General features: G+C 46.8%; 7 protein-coding genes across 7 annotated transcripts; 2 read left to right on the top strand and 5 right to left on the bottom strand.

Moving 5' to 3' along the window:
- Nucleotides 1-559: 559 nt before the first annotated feature.
- B0J16DRAFT_236977 (uncharacterized protein) lies at nucleotides 560-2,309 on the bottom strand (the record flags this gene model as incomplete). Its single annotated transcript, XM_046123038.1, has 2 exons — nucleotides 560-2,074; nucleotides 2,127-2,309. Coding segments are annotated over 2 exons (1,698 nt in total), but the record flags the coding sequence as incomplete, so codon positions are not given.
- Nucleotides 2,310-2,889: 580 nt separating this feature from the next.
- B0J16DRAFT_368076 (heterokaryon incompatibility protein-domain-containing protein) lies at nucleotides 2,890-4,827 on the bottom strand (the record flags this gene model as incomplete). Its single annotated transcript, XM_046130184.1, has 1 exon — nucleotides 2,890-4,827. One exon carries the CDS (start codon nucleotides 4,825-4,827, stop codon nucleotides 2,890-2,892), a length of 1,938 nt encoding a protein of 645 aa, XP_045985630.1.
- A 552-nt stretch (nucleotides 4,828-5,379) lies between these two features.
- On the top strand, nucleotides 5,380-8,115 carry B0J16DRAFT_298985 (10 TM acyl transferase domain found in Cas1p-domain-containing protein; the record flags this gene model as incomplete). The annotated part of the gene is made up of 3 exons (XM_046124517.1): nucleotides 5,380-5,688; nucleotides 5,734-5,979; nucleotides 6,052-8,115. 3 exons carry the CDS (start codon nucleotides 5,380-5,382, stop codon nucleotides 8,113-8,115), a joined length of 2,619 nt encoding a protein of 872 aa, XP_045985629.1.
- A 26-nt stretch (nucleotides 8,116-8,141) lies between these two features.
- B0J16DRAFT_281208 (amidohydrolase family protein) lies at nucleotides 8,142-9,483 on the bottom strand. The gene is made up of 2 exons (XM_046123931.1): nucleotides 9,217-9,483; nucleotides 8,142-9,164 (listed from the first exon to the last, which is right to left on the bottom strand). Exons 1-2 carry the CDS (start codon nucleotides 9,272-9,274, stop codon nucleotides 8,287-8,289), a joined length of 936 nt encoding a protein of 311 aa, XP_045985628.1. The 5' UTR covers nucleotides 9,275-9,483; the 3' UTR covers nucleotides 8,142-8,286.
- A 1,744-nt stretch (nucleotides 9,484-11,227) lies between these two features.
- Nucleotides 11,228-12,261, top strand: B0J16DRAFT_281207 (uncharacterized protein). The gene is made up of 4 exons (XM_046123930.1): nucleotides 11,228-11,339; nucleotides 11,399-11,521; nucleotides 11,578-11,670; nucleotides 11,728-12,261. The coding sequence occupies exons 1-4, from the start codon at nucleotides 11,280-11,282 to the stop codon at nucleotides 12,100-12,102; spliced, it is 651 nt and encodes a 216-aa protein (XP_045985627.1). The 5' UTR covers nucleotides 11,228-11,279; the 3' UTR covers nucleotides 12,103-12,261.
- A 3,310-nt stretch (nucleotides 12,262-15,571) lies between these two features.
- Nucleotides 15,572-16,671, bottom strand: B0J16DRAFT_298979 (uncharacterized protein; the record flags this gene model as incomplete). Its single annotated transcript, XM_046124516.1, has 3 exons — nucleotides 15,572-16,150; nucleotides 16,200-16,301; nucleotides 16,350-16,671. 3 exons carry the CDS (start codon nucleotides 16,669-16,671, stop codon nucleotides 15,849-15,851), a joined length of 726 nt encoding a protein of 241 aa, XP_045985626.1. The 3' UTR covers nucleotides 15,572-15,848.
- Nucleotides 16,672-17,122: 451 nt separating this feature from the next.
- Nucleotides 17,123-18,368, bottom strand: B0J16DRAFT_360662 (catalase-like domain-containing protein; the record flags this gene model as incomplete). The annotated part of the gene is made up of 2 exons (XM_046129717.1): nucleotides 17,123-18,125; nucleotides 18,182-18,368. The coding sequence occupies 2 exons, from the start codon at nucleotides 18,366-18,368 to the stop codon at nucleotides 17,167-17,169; spliced, it is 1,146 nt and encodes a 381-aa protein (XP_045985625.1). The 3' UTR covers nucleotides 17,123-17,166.
- Between the last annotated feature and the right edge of the window lie 628 nt (nucleotides 18,369-18,996).

Genomic DNA, 18,996 nt, shown 5'->3' with positions numbered 1-18,996 from the left:
CTTTCCATCAGGAACTACAGTTTTGGGCATATTATTTCCTTCCTATTTCCATTGTTCTCTGCATCAGCGTAACCGAAGGCCAATACTGTAACAGTAGGGGAGTACTGACACGCTGTTGACTACTGCAGAGGGACAGAGAGGAGGAACTCGTCTGTATCAGACAAACGACGACTATCAACTGGCGACGTACTATCACTATGGGTGCTCTACTTCTGCTCCGTTATCCTTCATCAACTGCGATAATTACTTGCTTGCAATATGGTAGGATGCGACACCGTGACCTTTGAAGTAAACTTATCTTTTACATGTCCACGACTCCAGTCTAGCGCTTATGTATGTCTCCGGTCTCGCTTTCCAACCCGACACCCACCAGAGGTTGCCCATCTTCCGCGACTGAATCCACGTAGCCATATCGAAGTCGTTTTTGCTCCATCATCTTTACAACTTCAAACGCCTCCTTCTTGCTAGCTTGCGCAGGAAGTTCAACGTACTTGGAGTTCTGAACAACAGAGGATGCATAGCCGAGGACCTCTGGTCCGATAGCGAGGTGAGCGAAGACTATACTCACAACACCGCTTACCAAGAGTACAACAGAAGATGGCAAGAACAAGATTGTCCATGACCAATTGACAATATAGACCTCCATGAGGTTAGTCCTCTCGGCAGGCACTGTAGTGTTAAAGTTGAAGTCATGGTCAACTTGCATGGCATATTTATACACCTGACCCAAGAGCAAGTGAGTGTTGATGACCTGTCCCAAACGACGACTAAACTGCTCCGCTGTCGTTTTGTTGAACAATTCGATATCTGCGCCTATGCCCATACCGGTGACAGCATTGACCCGTGGATCACTGAGGTATTGCAATGTGGCGTCAGCAAAGGTCTGGTCACCGCTGTCTATAAATGTGGGTAATGTCGATACCCGACTCCAGATCAATGGCCAGTTAAGCATCGTGATATTCTCTGACGCGTGGTTTTTTCGAGAAAGCCGTTGGGCGATAACTGAGCAGTTCTGGGGCGTAGATGTATCAGCTCGAGAGCAGTGAACTTGTGATTCGACGTAGCGTTGCTTGACGAAGCATTCGGCTTGAACTCTTCTTCCTGGACTGTGATCATACTCCACGAATGATGCCAGGAAAAGAAGATTCGTTGCCTCAACGTCAAGATCAGTCTCATTCTTGAACAGTGTTGGGTGACCATGGGACACCATGTTATCTCCAAGGTATGTGCCTAACCGTTGTGTTGTGTGGGAGTCATTGGACCAGTACAGGTCAACGAATCTATCCACTGCCATGGCCCATGGCGAGTGCAATTCGGAAAAGTACCGCCCATGCCATGTACCGTTTGCGTTTGGTAAAGGGGCACTTTTCCTCATGGTCCCTGGGTCTATAATGTAATTGGGCTCCGTCCAATTGAAGAAAGGGAATGATTCCTGCCTGCGCGTTTTTATGGTATAATTCCAGCATTCAAGGTGGATGTAGCTTGACTCAAGAAGGAATGTTAGATTTCCTGTGGTAACATTGGTAACAGGGAGGCCAAGCAAGGCTGAGTATGAGTCAGGGCTTGGCTCAGACGTAATGTTATGCCATTTGTTATCCTTGATGTCGAGATTCGGGATCTTAACATTTCCCCAAAGATCCATAGGATCACTCTTCCTTCCCACAGATGTAAAAAACAGGGCCGCAAACATGGTTTTGATGTGGCCGAAGTCTCGATGATCTCGCCCGGACATGCCTGGAGTTTCAGGAAAGTTTTCTGCAAGCCGCGTCTGGGCGTCGGTAGAGAAGTAAAGAATGCTAGAGTTTGAAAAGACTGGCTGGAGTTTCGCTTCAAGTGTCCTGAGTACGGCTTGAGATCCTAGTGGCGAAAAGGCCCAAAGTAAGAGAAGGACAAGTCCAAGAACATTAAACTTTCCGAGGCAGATCTGTGTGATGAAAGTTGACCCAACGGTGCGACTGCCTATCAATTGTTCGAGGAGCCCAAGCGTAGCTCCCTTCTCCAATTTCCATCGTGCAGCTTCGAAGACCATGCGCCCGACAATGGAGGCAAAAGCGATAGGAAAAGCAGATGCAATCTAGGACAGCAATTAATTAAAGCGCAAGGCTAGAGTTGAGAAATAAACTGACAACATTAATTGCATTTCTCCACTTTTGATACTCTTCTTGTTCTGTCTCTTTGTTGTCGAGACGCATTATAGCAATGGCAAACGCTATAAGAGCGATGGGCACGAGTGTCGCTGCGCAGTCGGCAAAAAGCCTGCCAGGCATGAATTTTCGTTTAAAGCTCCACTCCCCATTTTGCGATTTTGGCCGAGGTGCATCTGCGCTGTTGACGCTAAGGTCTGTAGCTGTGGCGTCTTTCTTATTGTGAGTGTCGGGAGGATTGTCTGTAGATGGGAAGTCGGCAAGGAGATACGACGGCTCGGAAGATTGAGTCATGGCTGGATATACAGAGGAAATAGGATTGATGAGAAAAGAAGCTAAGTACGGATATTAAAATAAGGTTACCGAGGGCAAATCGGTGATTTCCAGACCTGGAAAGAATTCGTAGTATAAGAACTAAAATCTCACCTATCTTGGCATTTCAGGGTGCGGTGCAAATGACTGCCTTTACTCATTGGTTAGAATGCTCTTGATCCCGGATATTAATCTCTTTAAGGTTAGTGCAAAAGATAAAACCCAGTTTGTTTCATCTGTTATACTCCACAGAAAGAATCATTGTAGAACCTGTTTATGGTTATATGAATTTAAAACTGGATTCCGACTGGTTACTTTGCAGCGCTTGAGATATTAAGATAATTGGTTCAACTGACAGAAAATAACAATACCAGGGATAGTTGCTATACTTGCTACTTTACTCTAGTTTCCGTCATGTTTGTTAATTGAGGCACTAGATGATCCTTACTTCCCCCTCTTCTGTATCCTTGAAAAAGTCCCCCAGTCCTTTATCTTCAAAGTGTGAGTCTACTATACCAATTCTAGAATACGTTCCAGGTGCATTCTCGACAGGTATCAAACAAAGAGCTCTGATATATCCCATGTTGAAATCAGCCCACAGCAGAGAAAACAGTATCTCTGATCGTTCAACCTGTTCTTCAGGGCGGTCCCAGGAAACATAGTTCCAGACATTCCATTCCCATAGATTATCCGAGTCTGATACCATCCATGAATGATCTTCTTCATCGGGATCATCCTTTCTCATCGGACCTCGTAGGATCAGAAATCCATCTTTGACAGCACCCGTCGGATCCTTTCCAGCCGGGTCGCAATGAGCTTCTAATATCTTGGCTTGAGGTTCGCCCCATCTTTCGTGGTACACTTCATCATAGCAGTACCAGCATCCCGCTTCTATAAGTCCATCCCATCTCTTGATATACCCTACAGAGAAGGGAGACCAAGAAGGTGCCATGTACACGTCCCACCTCTTTACAGGCTCATCGGTGTGAATATGCCACACTAGCGATTTTAATAAGTCGTTCTCCCATAGGCCGGCAAGATATTTCCCAGCACCTTGTGATTGGCAGAGTTTTGCGAGACCGGAGAGAGCTGGCAGCCTATCGCTGTCTTTGGTGAGGATTAGTCTCCCATAAAAACCAATTAGCTTCCGCCATTGCGCATAAAGCATGTTGACTGTCTGGGCGCTTTCTCTAGTTGGACCTGTGATTCTCGAGTTCCTCACCATGCTAAACTCGGTCCAAAGAGTAGCCTCTGATTTGTCTGCTTCAACCTCCATGCACTCGCACCTGAGACACTCAACGCACTCCCATATCATTTCACTCTCAGTAAAGTGGACAATCCTTCGCGCCAGTATGTTCTCTTGGAGAACCCAGCCTCTCTGATTCAATGGAGAGCTGGTGATTTTCCATCGGTGCCGAGACTTTCCCATTGTGGGGTCAGTACTCATGTGTCTGCTATATATCTCAGACGTGGTCGAATCTGGATTCTTCATCCGGGCCATTTTGACCGAATTTCTGGGGTCTAGCTGCATTGTGCTTTTCAAGCCAACATCCTTTCTGTCTATAAACCCCTCTGAAGAATCGGTTGCTTGAGATGCTGCCAGGACAAGGTAAGCATTGCTATAAATTGATGCCATCTTGGAAGACTCAATTTCCCAGTCCAGTCTGTCATCTTGCACAATGCAAAGAGAATCAATCCATAGATATCGGACTCCGATACTGCGAGTAACAGCAACTGCGTCTTGGAAGCTCTTTGGGAGGCTTTGATACCGGATGCCGTGGGTATGGTCTGCCATTGTAATTGTTGTTGTTTTCAACATCGAAGCACTACCCCAACAATGACTCAAAGCCACATACGGATCGATCTGATTTGCCGAAATGTGGAGATATATGCGGTCATTGGTCACATCTCCAATGTCGAGAACCCGATGTGGTAATTCTGCATCCTTAACTGTACACTCTTTGTGCGTGGCATTGCACCTCTCAATCCATTCATTAATAAGTTTTTTATAGCCTTCTCGACGGCCATGTGACGATAGTCGGCCAGGCTTCACCAAGCTCCACGCTGGCTGTGGTGTCCCAACAGGATAATAAAGTTGGACAGTAATTGGTTTGAGGCCGAATCGGGAAAGCTGTTCTGTTCCAATCACCCAGAACAAGCCATCATCCTGTTTTAATACCACAACCCACAGGTCAGAACGGCCTTTGGTATATTGAGAGCAACAAATGGATAGCAAATGGCACCGGCAGCATCCCTTTTTTACTTCTTGACGTAGCTCCTCCAATGACCGCGCCTCTGTCTTTCCAGGGGTGTTGAAAAAACACGGGTATGTCAACTGGTTATCAGTCCAAGTTACCAAGGGAACCTCCATGATACAGAAAGTAAGACCCCGTACTGCATTTAGCACAGTGATGAAGGCCAAGATTGTTTGTTAAAGGGTGAGACGCGGGGTACCTTAGCCCTGTAGTGGATACATCACCCCACTCTACATAACCTCAGATGGAGGTCACGTGGAACCCCGATCTGCATATCTACTCGGTTGTAGCTGATCAAGGGATATCGCTTAGCAATGCCTTACCTTGTTCACACTTGTTGAGTTGTGAAAGTGTCAGTAATGCCGCTCTAAATGTCATCGCTGGATTGCAATGTCTGAGACTAGGCTGGGTTATACTGATCTCTAAGAGGTGCACTTGGCAGAAATGTCTCAGACATTTATCCCTTCAAGGGAGGCGAACAAAAGTTCTTTCGACCATTTAACTCTCAGGTCTGCCCCCTGAACAAAGTTGTGACTTTCTTCATTTTCTGACCCTCAATAAGAACCATACCATGACCTTGGGTGTCCTCTTGTGTAGGATATCTGGCGCCTATCACTCGGACAAATAAGGCTACCACTTTTTGTCAACCCACAACCTCGTCCACCACAATGGAGCTACCCGTAAGTCGAATATTATCGACCGTTTTTGCAACACTCTTCCTGGTCGCCGTAGCCTTGAAGACAGTCTACCCCGGAAACGATCCATATCGATGCCGCGCTGTCCAAAGCACGGGACGCTGGATAGACCCACCACAAGACGAGGCTGGGAATAGAACACCCTTTCTTCACTGGCAGCCAGATGGATGTATACTGCACCACTATGATTCCGAGGATGCCCGTCGGTGTCTGGAAGGCCGTCCGATCGTCTCGGTTGGAGATTCGACGTCTCGGAATACGGCGTTCGCGTTCAGTCGACTGGTAAGTGATGGTGGGAAACTTTGAACTAGCACTGACCAGGCCTAGATTGGCCAGAAGGAAGCCGTTCATGATTTAGCACACATGCCCTTCACCCACCCACACGCACGCCCCTTCAATTTGACATATCATGGACAAACAATAACGCGTTTGCCAAACGTCTGGCTATCCTCCCATGGCGATGCTGCTCAGCAGGAATTTATCAACAACCTTGACAACTATGCTGAGGAGAAAAGAGACGTCCCACCAATCGATGAACAAGCCAGTCCTGCTTTGCTTTATGTATCCGCAGGTGTATGGTTTGGCCAGGCCTTTACTCACGTCACAGAGAATGATACAATACAGGCTAGCGACAATGCAACTGAGGCAAAACTGACCAACCGAACGGCTCCTACAACTATCCATCCAGATCGCCCAAATATCCCTTGGAAGACCCGATTTGCTTTATACAAAGAGCGATATTCCAAAATCGCCAAATTCATTGACGAAAGCACTCCCGATGATGACCCTTTTACATCGCCGATGGATCCGATTGATGGGTTAGGTAACCAAATATTCTACGCCCCTCCTGCAGGACCGTATTATGTCGGAGGTAGTCCAGACCGGCTTGCCCGCGGGGCGCGAAAGGCCAGAGAAATCCACGAAATACAAGACTGGCTACGAGAGAACCAAGACAGGTGGAGGCTTCCGATGATCTGGTCGGTTGCTATGCTTACCTTTGGCCAAAACGAGACTTGGGTTGATCCGCGCATAACAGGATATCACGTTAAGAAGGAGGTGCTTGATACTCGGGTTAATATTCTACTTAACCTGAGATGTAATGCGAAGCTCGACCGCATCAGGCCTTACCCGTACTCACGTACTTGCTGCACTGATTACGGAGTCAAGCCAATTACCCAACTGGGTGTAGTCGCCTTTGGTGTCTTTTACCTGGTCGCATGCATTATTTGCGAGACACTGGACCTCTGCAGTGGACGAGATGAGCCGCGGTTTGGTCTTTTCAACATGAAGGCAGGGACCCTGGTTCTCGCGCTACTCATGTGCTATTATGCAGACCGAACGCAGATGATGGCAAAGGGCAGCAAACTTTGGCAGCTCCAAGACTTTGTTATCTTGTGCATTCCTTGCATTGCAATTCTACTCATAACGATTCGTCGTACCCGATCTCGCTCTTCATCGGACATGTCAGACTTGTCTGTGGAGACAAAGGAGAACGATGAGCCTTTTCTCTCTCGCGAACAAACCAATGAGTGGAAAGGTTGGATGCAGTTCTTCATACTCATCTACCATTGGACTGGGGCCGACAGAAGATCTATTTACGTCTTCATCCGTCTGTGTGTTGCAGCATACCTGTTCCAAACGGGCTATGGGCATACAGTATACTTCATGGAGAAGAAGGACTTTTCGTTTCACCGTGTCGCTACTGTACTTCTGCGACTTAACATCCTAAGTTGTGCCCTTGCATACTTTATGGATACTGACTACTTGTTCTACTACTTCTCGTCGCTCGTCTCTTTTTGGTTTGTCGTTGTTTACGCAACCATGGCGATCGGTGGTAAGCGCTATAATAGCGTTTCACAGATTGTGATTACAAAAATCTGTGTCTCCTGTCTTGTTATCTCGGTCGTCTTCATGGGGACATCCTTCACTGAGTATCTTTTCAGCGCTCTCAAGTTCGTGTTCAACATACAGTGGAACGCAGAAGAATGGCAATATCGTGTCACGCTCGACATGTTCATCGTTTATGTTGGCATGCTGACGGCAGTAATACATCACGAGATGAAATCAACTACAGTTGACTTGGGCCTTCGTATTATTCTAGCTGTGGCTGGGTTCTGTGTGGTGCCTTACTACCTCAACTCAACATCATACCTCAAGATGTCGGTATACAGAATCTGGCATCCATTCATTTCCTTTTTGCCAATCCTTGGGTTCATTGCGTTGCGAAATGTGTCGGGGTCAGTCCGGAACTATCACTCTAGAGCCATGGCATGGTTGGGAAGATGTTCGCTTGAGACGTACATTTTGCAGTTTCACTTGCTTCTTGCAGGCGACACAGAAGGCATCTTGATCGTCGATGGTCTCTTTGGCGATGGGTCGTTGATGGGTGACCGATGGAGAACATTGGCTATTCTTGTGCCAATCTTCCTATGGATGAGCCATGCCGTGGCACAATCCACCAGCCACTTAGTGAAGGTCATAATGCATAGTTCTCTGGAAGAACAGAAGATTGGAGCTCCACTATTTGCCTGGGCTGAGAAGATCCCCGGTGGCTCCAAGATCACGGCTGCGAAAGTGCGAGTTGCATGCATTCTGATGCTGATGTGGGGTCTCAACATGATGAGCCCAGGCCATGAGGTTGGTGCAGCACCTGATGGAAGACATGAGTTGGTTGCTTCGCCTCCTCCTCCAAAGGAAATACCTTATTAGTTGCACGGGGTAATGCATATAGATTAGACAAGGAAAGTAATAATTTGCTATTGATTGTAATACGCTACGTTCTACTAATCTGTAACATTTTCTCTGAACATAAACCTGATATTTGCTTAGTCCAGATTATAATCCTTCATTGCCCCAATACTCAACTACGATAACTATCATTCAATCGGGGAAACAATTCCAGGGCAGCCTTGTGATAAATCTCCGTCTTTTCTCATTGTCCATCTGAAAGTCATCAACGAACTTAGTAAAGCCCTTGCTCAGCTGCTCTGGCGCATCAGGATAGTCACTCCCGAAGAGCAGATGTCCCGGCTTTGCAAATTCGAGGATCATGGGAAATACCTCCTTGCTCCCAGCAAGAGCTGTGTCGAAGTAGAACTGCTTAGCCTGGCTGATCATATCCTCAGCACTCATGGTCTCGCCAAACTCAGGAAGAGCTATCATAGTGGCCCGCTGGATCAGCGCGATAAGGGTACCACCGCCATGGGAAAGAATGATCTTAACATCAGGGAATTGTTGAAGACGTCTGTTAAGGATCATGTCTATAGCCGTACGCCCAGTCTCGTGAGGCCAGTCAAAGGCAGGCATAGGAAGTTGTTGATCAAAGTACACGGCAGAGACGTTATTGATAGGATGGACAAAGACCACAGCTTTCCGACGATTGAGTTCTTCCCAAACAGGAACATATTCAGGGTGGCCGAGATACCCTTCAGGCGTGGCATAGCTAGTGAAAAGCGTGACTCCGTCTGCCTTCAGAGTATCAAAAGCGTAGCGTAGCTCTTGCAAAACGAGGTCTGTGTGTTGAAGAGAGGGCACCGTCGCAAAAAAGCCATTTCTGGGGTTCTCGTCCCGGAGTTGAGCATTATACTCGTTCATCTGCCGAGCGACCCTCGCACTCTCCTCTGGATCAGCGATGTGAGTGACTCCAGGTGTACTGGCTGAGTAAATCGCCGACCCAATGTTGTACGTCTTGTTGAAGGCTGTGTCGCTTTCAACGGTCCATTCGGGGACTTCCATGCCTTGGAGACCAGCTGCAACGCCTAGAATCGGATCAATTGAGATTCAAATAGTAAACTGATGAGTGTATATTACCTTGAAGTTGGGGAGGGATGATATGGTGATGGACATCGATACGGGGGATTTGAGACATGATGGATGATTTTCAAGTATGTAAAATACCTTGATGATTGCGTTGATGCGAGAAGAGATATTGTCTTGGGGGATAATAACAGTAAAGAGGAGGGCCCTTTTATAGGTTACTTTGGTGGCTTTATTATCGTGAAACACATTTCGCCTCTTTTAACTCTCGGCCTAGACGCTCCAACGGATCTTCTAATCAGGCCACAATCGGAAACTGAGGAGTTTGGAATAAAAGATGTTGACGTCAAAAAGACCATTATCAGCAACGTACCATTCAAAGTTGAACATGGCTACTCTTGATTGGCCGAATAAGTTACACCCCGGTCCATCCGAGCCAACTTCCGGCTGACCCGGAACACTTCCGTCATGACCCCACGGTAAACCATAAAAGAACGCGTCGGATGCACTGGGAGCTCAGGACGAAGGCTAGCAATTGTAGTTCACAGGACTAAACTATCGAAGAATAGCCGCGTTTCCGAGCCTTATGAATACTGATTGAAAATGACGTGTGACAACCGTCCGCGTTTTGCCGATTGAATGCAAATGTCCTCGATGGAAAATGTTGTGAAAGTTCGGCGAATCCGTCCCATTGGAACCTTTGTGTCTAACAATGACATTCTAGGTACCTCTCTTATTGTAATTTAAAATCCGGAAAATTGGAAGGAAGAACCATATCACAACATATCAATGCGAACAGCAAGCTTCGATTATCAGGCTATTGTGACTTGTGCAATTGATCGTGGTGTAGGGTACGAATGGAGCATTTAACTGTGTTGTTAACCAATCGGGCACCGACGGATCTAACCGACGGGTAGACTAAATCACCCGAGCCAATCAGAAGACCCCATGGTCTTGGCTTGTTCTGTGTTTGAAAGTCACCATGGGACGCTTTTCTCCTCCTGCCTTTACACATGTTAAGTTTTGGAATCTTAGTTGTCCTGCTTGTAAGTACATCAACATTATCTCGGAGACTTGGTATGAAAACATTTATGGAGACTTCGCCACGGACTTGATGAAGCTCGCTTGAAATATTTTGAGGTTCCTTGTCTCAAATTGTGGGCTCTTGGCAAAGAGGCACAGAACAAGGTGTCTGGACTATTGATTTAGTTTGCATTTAAGAAGGATCGAGTGCTAATGACCGCCAAGATGCAGATACAGGGAAGGTTTCTTATCTGTATACGAATTCGCCAACAGGAATGGTTCATTGCTGTAGGGCCAGGGAATGTAAGAGGGATTTATTCCACGTGGTACGTCTAGATTCTGCACCCCCAGCATGCGGATCGACAAAGGCTGATTTACGGTTCTTATGTACTGTTACGCCCCCACTTCTTTAAAATTATACAGAGCCCGACAATGGTTAGATCGCGCCCAGAAGGATCGTTGTATTCTCACACAGCCTGACAGAGTCTTGGGACCCAGACTCGACCCTGTCTTGGCCATGCTCCACAATACATGCCAAGCCATGGTCAGCTGACACGCTGTCTTTGCGCGCGCGGGGATTGGCTATATTATGCCCCTAGACAGCGGTTGAATCCTACGAGTGGATCTACTGTCCTTCGAAGGATTCAAACGAAAGACACTTAAATAACCGCACCAAATACCACTCCATTGGGGGCGGGGATATACTTGGCTAACCAATAGGACTATTTTATCGCAGACTGTTGTAAAATTTGTAAAATCTCCGCGTGACTAGTCTATTTCCTAGTAGCTGGGGTCAGTAAATAGACCATTAATATGAAGTTGTATACGAGCCACCTGGGGAACTTGGTAGACCCCAGCTTACGTTAGTTGAGGCTATGCACAGGAAAGGAAGGTAGGTCAGATGGCCTCGAAGGCAGAGACTTGCGAAAGATATGCGCAGGAAAGGAAGGTGCCGGCTAGATACCTTTGAAAGTAGAGACCTGAGAAAACTATAAAGGCCATAACATTTGTCCCTTTGGTTTGCATTCGACAGCTCAATCAACAACCACTACTCCTCTACTTCAAACTTCTCTACAAACCAACAAACACTCAAGATGAAGGCTGTTACCTCGCTCATTCTTAACTGCGCCGCCGCAGTCACTGTCGCTGCTACGGTAAGGCCTGCGCCTTAGTCTTCAGAAAGACAATCAACAGTGTACTGACTCTTCTCCAGGCTCTTCCTGATGGCGTCCAGTTGGCTGCTGCTCCTATGGAGGGTTACAAGATTGTTCCCATGCAATGGAAGGGTGTTATCAAGGAGGGAGAGGCTCCCATTTCCCTGAACGGTACCATTGAGGTAAGACATGTGCGAACACTTTAGCTATCTGCAACTATACTAACACTGAGTGTCAGTCGGTCATCGCTCAGATCAAGGAGCTTAACCCGGAGTTCGAGTTGATCGAAGAAGAAGAGGAAGCCTCATCCGCACTTGAAGCACGCAACCCCGTAAGATACATATTCATTGCTATTCCTTTGAGCGACACATTCTAACTGATAATCTAGACTCACATCATTTGCAATGTTGGCGGAAACGGTGGCAACGTCGATGTGAAGGCAGCCCAACGCGAGAACAGGTACCTTCGATCCTTGGGCAACAGTGTATGCGGTGTGAATGGTGGCCCTGGCACGTGCGCTCGCGTCTCCTGCTCTTACGGCGATGCTATCTGGCTTTGCAACGACAACAGACACTACATCCAGCCCAGATGCAGCTACTTGGCTGACTACGTTGATCGTATCATCGCCCGATGCAAGACCACAACCAAGAGCCCACCTTGCACAGTCAGGCCTTGCCCTCCCAGCTGGAGTGCTGACTTCGTTCGGGGCCAGCAGTTCGACAGTGACAACTACAACGTCATTGTTGGCAGAAGCAACTGCTAATTTGCTGATCGGCCACATCATGGCTGTGTTAATAACTATGATGAACGCTGTACTGCGGCCTCTTGTGAAAGCAGGGAGCCATGACTCGGACCTCACTGATAGAGACTTCAAGCTGCTAGACTAGATTTCATTCTTCCGATGCCCTAACAGGCTCGCGTCAATTCAATTTTTAAACTTCTTGAATATTCATAAAATGGATCGTTCATGTGAAAACTCAGAAACATGCATCTCCTGTTCGTCGTCCCCAGCAACAGGAAGTTGCCACCCTTTTGTTGGAAGTAGTAAATGGCAAACCGAGGCGGGAATCAAGCCCAAAGAACGCTATGGGGTTATCGCTGGACCTTAAAGAATTACAAAATAGGCAAAGGTCATCTGACTCTCTTGTTAAACAGCCTGAGTGATATAAACCCACTGGTACGCTCCAAGTCTTGAGAGTTTTTCGAACACGACTGGCTCTTCTATACTGGGATGAGATTTCGGGTGAGACCGGGGAGGAGAGCATCCCCTATCTTTTCATCGATAATGAGTAGAGGTTGCAAGATATCACCCTAAATCCCAACCCTCTCTACTCGTACAAACTTCAGCGAGTTATCGTGGGCGTCCAAGACATGGACACTGGCAAGGATACTAAGCTAGAGGGTTATTAGACTGTCTGGTGTCCCTTCCCCGGCCGTGTTAGCGCCAACTTTGCGCACCAGACCAAAGTTAACAACAAAGATTTCGACAAAAAGGTCCCAGAGGAGGGGACCAAGTTTGTCAATAAAAACATCATTCGCTGGCTTTACCGTGAAAGGCTTCAGAATCACGAGGACAAGTGGATGGCGGTTGGTGAGGTATATATAAAGAGTAAAGAATGCAGTGGTTTTTAATAGTCCTTTACACAGTAAGATTTCTTTTAAAATATATTACAGTTTATTAGGAATTGAAGCTTAAAACAGCTTTACTTTATCTTTAACGTAAAGTTGATCTCTCATTCTACTAACTATAAATTGTCCCTATTAGTTAACAAACTAAGCCTGGGAAGTAGCAGGCTCTCCGCTCATTTCAAAGTGGGTAGGCTCTCCGCTCATTTCATAGTGGACAGGCTCTCCGCTTATTTCAAAGTGGGTAGGTTCTCCGCTCATTTCATGGGTCTTGATTGAGCCCCCCTTTCCGGGAGTATCATCACTCTTCAACCGTCGGACAAACCAGAAGATTGCCAATACTATAAGTAAAAGCGCTGCGAAACCTCCAACCGCACCACCTATAATTGCTCCAAGATTAGAATCAGGCTTTGATGAAGGGGAAGGTGGAGGCGGTATGGTTTTGCTGGCTTCGGAAATACTAGTTGTAACCGGCTCGGTGTCGGTTTCTATAAAGGTATATGAAGTTTCAGTTTCTGTAGCCTGACCAACAGTAAGGGGCACGGTTGCAGTGATGAATTGCGCAGCACGCTCAGTATCGACTGTAAAAGATACACTTTGAAGAGCCCTCGTCGGTGCACATATGTAGTCTCTAACTCCTTTTGGGTAGGCATACGTTTTGCAGTAAGGTGCCGAACGGTTTGTGCTAGAGTGTAACCCAGCCGTTAACAACGAATCCCTTAGAACAGCAGGAAGTTGTAACTGTTCAAATACAATACTTAGCTAATGCGCCCAGTTTCTATGGTAGAGACGCTGATTCCCTGTAACCATTGGAAGATGCAAGCGCTAAGGTTTCCTATGTTAGGGTCCAATACCACACCCGAGGGAAAAGTGACTTCAGGTGCTAATATCAATGGTAATTGGTATAGTAAGAAATGTCCAATCCGGATAATCAATACCAGACATCATGTCGACTCTGCGTCCTGATAATGGATCTACCAGACGGTACAGTAACAAGCAATAACTTTACAATATTTATTTAGACTGCACTTGCGAACCAAGAGCAACTAAGGTTTACAGCATTTTGAAGTACTAAATCCGTTCAGTACAAGATAGTGTGTCTAACCCGCTTAGGAAATTCCAGACCTCCGTAAAATAACGGAGCGGGTTGTGGGTCTATTTAAGGTTTTTGAAGGTCAGTCATCAAGTCGTACAGTTCAAAGCATGAAGCAAATAAAACCTTACTTTACAATGGGCTCTCTTTGTTCTTTTTGTGAAGGAATCCGTCTCTCCGTCCTTACCCTTCACGGTCCCATGTTCTACCCTTACTCTGCTATCGATTCGGATGATTCAGAATACTGCCCACTCCACCGCAATCCTGGCAAAAGGAACAAAGAACACGCCTTAATTTAATTCTAAACCGACGAGACACATGTGATTCTTGCAAGAGCCTCATTCAACTACTTCAGGATCGTCTGGTAGACGAAGCCACTATTCCAAAGTCGCTGTCTGAACCCGGAGCAGCAGGTGCAGAAGTCTCAGTCTATTACCGGACTAACCCAGCGTGTTGCGAGGATTTGCCCGATTGGGAAATCACGTGCTTGCTGAAACTAAGGATAAAATTCGGCCTGAGCTCGTAGTTGGATTTCACGGGCCCTAATATTTTCATTCTCCTGCAGAGGGCAAATAATAAACGAGCCACGATGGGGGACTCCATGGAGTGTCTTGCAGACCTCGCCAATTGAGAGAAGGAAGAATACGGCCTCGCCGACATAGTGCCCTATTGGAGAGAGCTTTGTGAGGAGAAACACGAGGTGCATCAGGAAAATTCGTGCTGGACGCCAAAGTCTACCATAATTGGCATAGCTCTGGGTCCAGGCCTGGTTCCAGGCATGAGGGTTATTGATGTATGCAAGAAGTCCGTCGTTGATAAGGATTTCAATTGTCGGCAGCCGTATTATGCATTGAGTTGTGTTTGGGGAGCGAAACCCTTTCTCACACTGAATACAGCGAATGAAGAGGATTTGGGAAAGGAGGGCTCGCTCTCCTAGGCGTGCTGCAAGATACTATCGCTGACGCAATGGAGGTTGTGGAAGATGTGGATGAGCAGTATCTCTGGGTGAACAGCCTGTGTATCCTTTAAGGCTGTGACACCGATAAGAAGCGCTTCATAAGTCTTATGAATACCACGTCTTTGCTTCTGGACAAGCAGTGCGACCGTCGAGCTGCAATCCCATAGGACAGACAACTGGTTCAAAACCAAGAGTGGGAAGACTGTCGGTCTCGATCTGAGGATATTTGCGCCTCCCAGAGAAATAAAGAGCTTGTAATTAATCATGCTCGGCGACCAGTCATATATCCAGAGTCATGGTACGCCAGCCGCGGCTGTCATCACAACCAGATGGGAAAACATCATAGCCTATAGAGAACCTTTTAGCCTCCTAACGATTTCGTATTGAGGCTGGAGAGACGTTGAGGGGGTTTGCTGGAAGAGAATTATTATGGGATAGAAGAAGAGCAAAGGGGAGGTCTGTTATAAGTGTGAAAAAGATAAAGATAAGATGTTTCCTGATTAAGGTAGTCTAGCCCAAGCTCGAAACAGACTTAATTACTATTACTCTTCGCGTCAGGAAAGGAAGTCCCGAAACATAAAATATACGCTGCAAAACTCATCAGATCATTAGGCTAAGGAGTTATTTAGGAGGGAACATTTAGTTTTAGTATTGACTAACACATCTAGATATTTTTAAGTGTGCTTGGTTAAACAACCCTTAGCCAGAAGAGAGCTCGCCTAAATCATAACATTTAAGTACCTGCGATTCAAGGAAGACCCACTGATGACACTACATATTATAAATACAGCAACTATAAAATGGTATGATCTGTGGGAAATGATGAGAAGGCTCAATTCATACAGTGTCTGGCTCCCGACTCAGTTAGCAGTGTGGAATATCGCCTGTGCAGCCATCCTCCAAATCCACCAAATGGATCTTCCGCATCGCTCGCCTCTTTCCTCCCGTCAAAGGTAAGAGCTCTGAATTTCAGAACGGCGACTTGTTTCTCGTGGTCTGGGACTGCATGCATTTCGATCATGTTGTCAATATCCATGGGCGCCGGTGGTGACTGGTGCGGATCGAAACAGCCTCTCATCGTGATGCACGTTGGTGTTTTAGAAAGGACCACGAAATGATTTGTGAAGTATGTGCCTTGAACATGTTAGTTTTAAATTGCCCGAGAGCGTAGAGGTAGATATACCTGGCTCATACTTGCTCTCGAGAAGATCCTTCTTCTCCCATACGTCGTTTTTAGAGTTTTCGTTTTTGAAGAATGTCATGATCTTCCTTTGAGGCGCATATCCTAGCTGCGTCAGTATAAGTCCTCAATTCTGTGTTCCCGGATCCTTACCAAAACCTCCCCACATCCCAGCTGCAAACCTTTCTATTAACATGGTGCCACCATTCGCCGCGTCTTCAATCAATTGGGGGTCAAGCTTTGTAAATGGCACTTCGCGCACGCAAGAGTCAGCAGAGACGGGCTTGTTCCATGGATTCGTCTGCTTGAGCATAGAGTGCGTAAACAGTGACCTGCCATTCACGGTACCGAAGGGCTCAAATTTGCATTCCCTTGTCACAAAGTGGAAGCTGATTGCGCTAGTAACAGAAACTCCAGCTGCTACTTTCGTCGCTAACAGTAGTCGTTGGCGGAGTATGGGGGATAACAAAGGCATGACAACGATTGATTGAATTGACAGGATAAAGACCGCAGGAAGGACAGAGGAAAAAAGAAAACATTGTCTACACAAAAGGGAATTTGGGAGTAGAAATAACAGTCTTTTGAACCCACTACGTGGGTACAGCCTCCATAGTAACAACTACGCCTCCACCAACAGCTCCAGCTCTTTCAGCGCTGTCAGCCTGGAAGACTTCTGCCACCTCGGAATTCCAGCCGCAGAGACTAACGGACGCCAAGCCAATCAGGTACGATTCTTCACGCTGCCCCTGTTATTATTCTTAGCTTAATCCACTACAGCAATCATATGCCGCTGACTTATCCCCGCTGACTCATTTGCGATAACTTATCGCTGTTATCTTCTTTTGTAGGATCCACCCAGGAAAGACATGCAGCACTCGTAACTGTAATTTCACTGAATGAAAATGAGTAGGTAAATGACTAATACTCTCGTCAATTCACAACCTTCCTCGATGCTGAGCTTCTCAAGATGCTATTCACACTGCTCTACTTGCTTCTCGTTCCGTCGCTGGTCTGCACTAATCCAGTAAACACCTTTTCGTGCTTGGATAAGAGGGTCATTGGATGCCTTGATACCCTCGATTCCACCCTTCTCAGGATTCGGGCTAAATGCAATTTGTTGCTGCTGGGCCACATTATCCGCGGAAACCTTATTGATTTCCAGCCTTCCGACAGGAATAAAGGCTGTGCTCTTGTAGGGCTTGGTTGCATCATCAAGGACATCGTTCGGGTCAGCAACGTGGGCTTGAATGGTGAAGATGACCGGCTTGTCAGGGAATCGTTGCTGTAAATTATCCTCCAAATAGTCGTTTCCAAGCTGAGCGAGTTTTTGCTTGTCCTCAGGGGTCTTGTTGGGATAGAGATGTACTCCGTCAGCGGGATCAAGACGATATCTGACGTTGGTAACTTTGCCATTCTTGTTCGTCAAAATGTGGGTATTAGGCTCATAGTATGTGATGGTGCCATAGTTATGAGGTTTAGGCTTCTCGGAGCCGACAAAGACCGCGGCAGATTGATTCTCAGGCTTTTTGAGGAAAGACAAGAAGGAAGCATGGGCCTCATCATAAGCCTTCTGCTCTTTGCTAGTGTCGCCACCTACAGCCTTCGCCTCCTTGAGGATAACTTCAGCACGTCCATCAGCTCCAAATAGTTTGAGAAACGTCAGAAAGTCCTCCCCGTTGCGGGTTGCAAAGCCGTTGAAAGAGTGGCTGATAAGATCGGTGTGGGTGTTATCATCAACCTGGAAGCGAATAGCAACACCCTTGGGTGTAGCACCATCAGACACATCAGCGACGTGAGGTAGACCACCACCCACGGAAAAGCGAGCAATAACCTTGGTCGAGCAGTTGTTGAAGTGGGCAGCCGTTGAGAGGTCCTTCGCTTCCTTGGTAGGAGTGAAAGTTCCTTCTACAAGGAGGCCTTTGGCATGGGCTGTGGGAGGAGCATTAGCATGAGCATGAGCTGCGGAGGTGAGTTACTACACTCACTAGTACGATAACCTTGATGCTTTCCGAAGATAGCTTGCATAGCATCAACCAGCTGCTTGGGAAGCTGGTCATTGTCGGATGCGGCATCGTTCGAGATAGCAGTGGAAGAGATCTCAACGACGTTCGCTAAGGGACCTTTCTTGATGTCGGCCGAGACGGGGTCACTGCTAGCGATTTGGATAGACATGTTTTCAAGTGAAATAATGGCGTGGAGTAAATTAAGATAATGACGAAAGGTATAATGTTGTGAATAGAGATAAAAACATGTGCGGTGGTTCTTTATGTATGGAAAGCGAGCTTGAGAAGAAGCGGAGTGAGAAAACAGTACAGAGAGGTGAAATGACCAACCGAAGAGCCATCGGATCAGAAAGTCCTTGAAGGTCTCGAATGTTATCATCAGCTATGCTCGGTCGCGCCAAAGACATATTCAGTAGGCGTTGGAGGAAATCGACTTGCATATGCACGCTAATTGAGCAAATGTCTAAGTCTCAGCAAGCCACAACATAAGACATACAATATCCTACGCCGAAACAAGCTACACCGCCTGGATCACGCCTTTCGGAGGCTGAGTTCGCATTCCATCATACAGCAGCTGAATAACCGACAGATTTGACCGAACTAGACACTTCTGTTCCTCGACCAAATGCGAGAAGGCCATCAGTGTGTAAGACACAACGGCCGCCGGGGTCTAGAAACCGTTAGCTCAAAATAGTATTGGCAATTCGGTTCTTGGCGGAGCAATTGAGTGGTGGGGTTACCCAGAGCGAAAACACGGGTCATCGTCCAAAAGATACAATCCTACTGGACAAATGAGG

Source organism: Fusarium flagelliforme (assembly GCF_020744385.1).
Source record: "Fusarium flagelliforme strain FIESC 12 MPI-CAGE-AA-0113 chromosome Unknown B0J16scaffold_2, whole genome shotgun sequence".
Taxonomy (NCBI): domain Eukaryota; kingdom Fungi; phylum Ascomycota; class Sordariomycetes; order Hypocreales; family Nectriaceae; genus Fusarium; species Fusarium flagelliforme.
This window is presented reverse-complemented; position numbering and strand designations above follow the sequence as displayed.

What these genes read in the sequence shown, in the direction of transcription:
- B0J16DRAFT_281208 (XM_046123931.1), bottom strand. Translation starts at nt 9,274, where the DNA reads ATGTCTCAAATCCCCCGTATCGATGTCCATCACCATATCATCCCTCCC. An exon ending in CATCCCTCCCCAACTTCAAG is followed by an intron (nt 9,165 to 9,216) that starts GTAATATACACT and finishes ATCCGATTCTAG; the next exon opens with GCGTTGCAGCTGGTCTCCAA.
- B0J16DRAFT_281207 (XM_046123930.1), top strand. Translation starts at nt 11,280, where the DNA reads ATGAAGGCTGTTACCTCGCTCATTCTTAACTGCGCCGCCGCAGTCACT. An exon ending in CAGTCACTGTCGCTGCTACG is followed by an intron (nt 11,340 to 11,398) that starts GTAAGGCCTGCG and finishes ACTCTTCTCCAG; the next exon opens with GCTCTTCCTGATGGCGTCCA. An exon ending in CCCTGAACGGTACCATTGAG is followed by an intron (nt 11,522 to 11,577) that starts GTAAGACATGTG and finishes ACTGAGTGTCAG; the next exon opens with TCGGTCATCGCTCAGATCAA.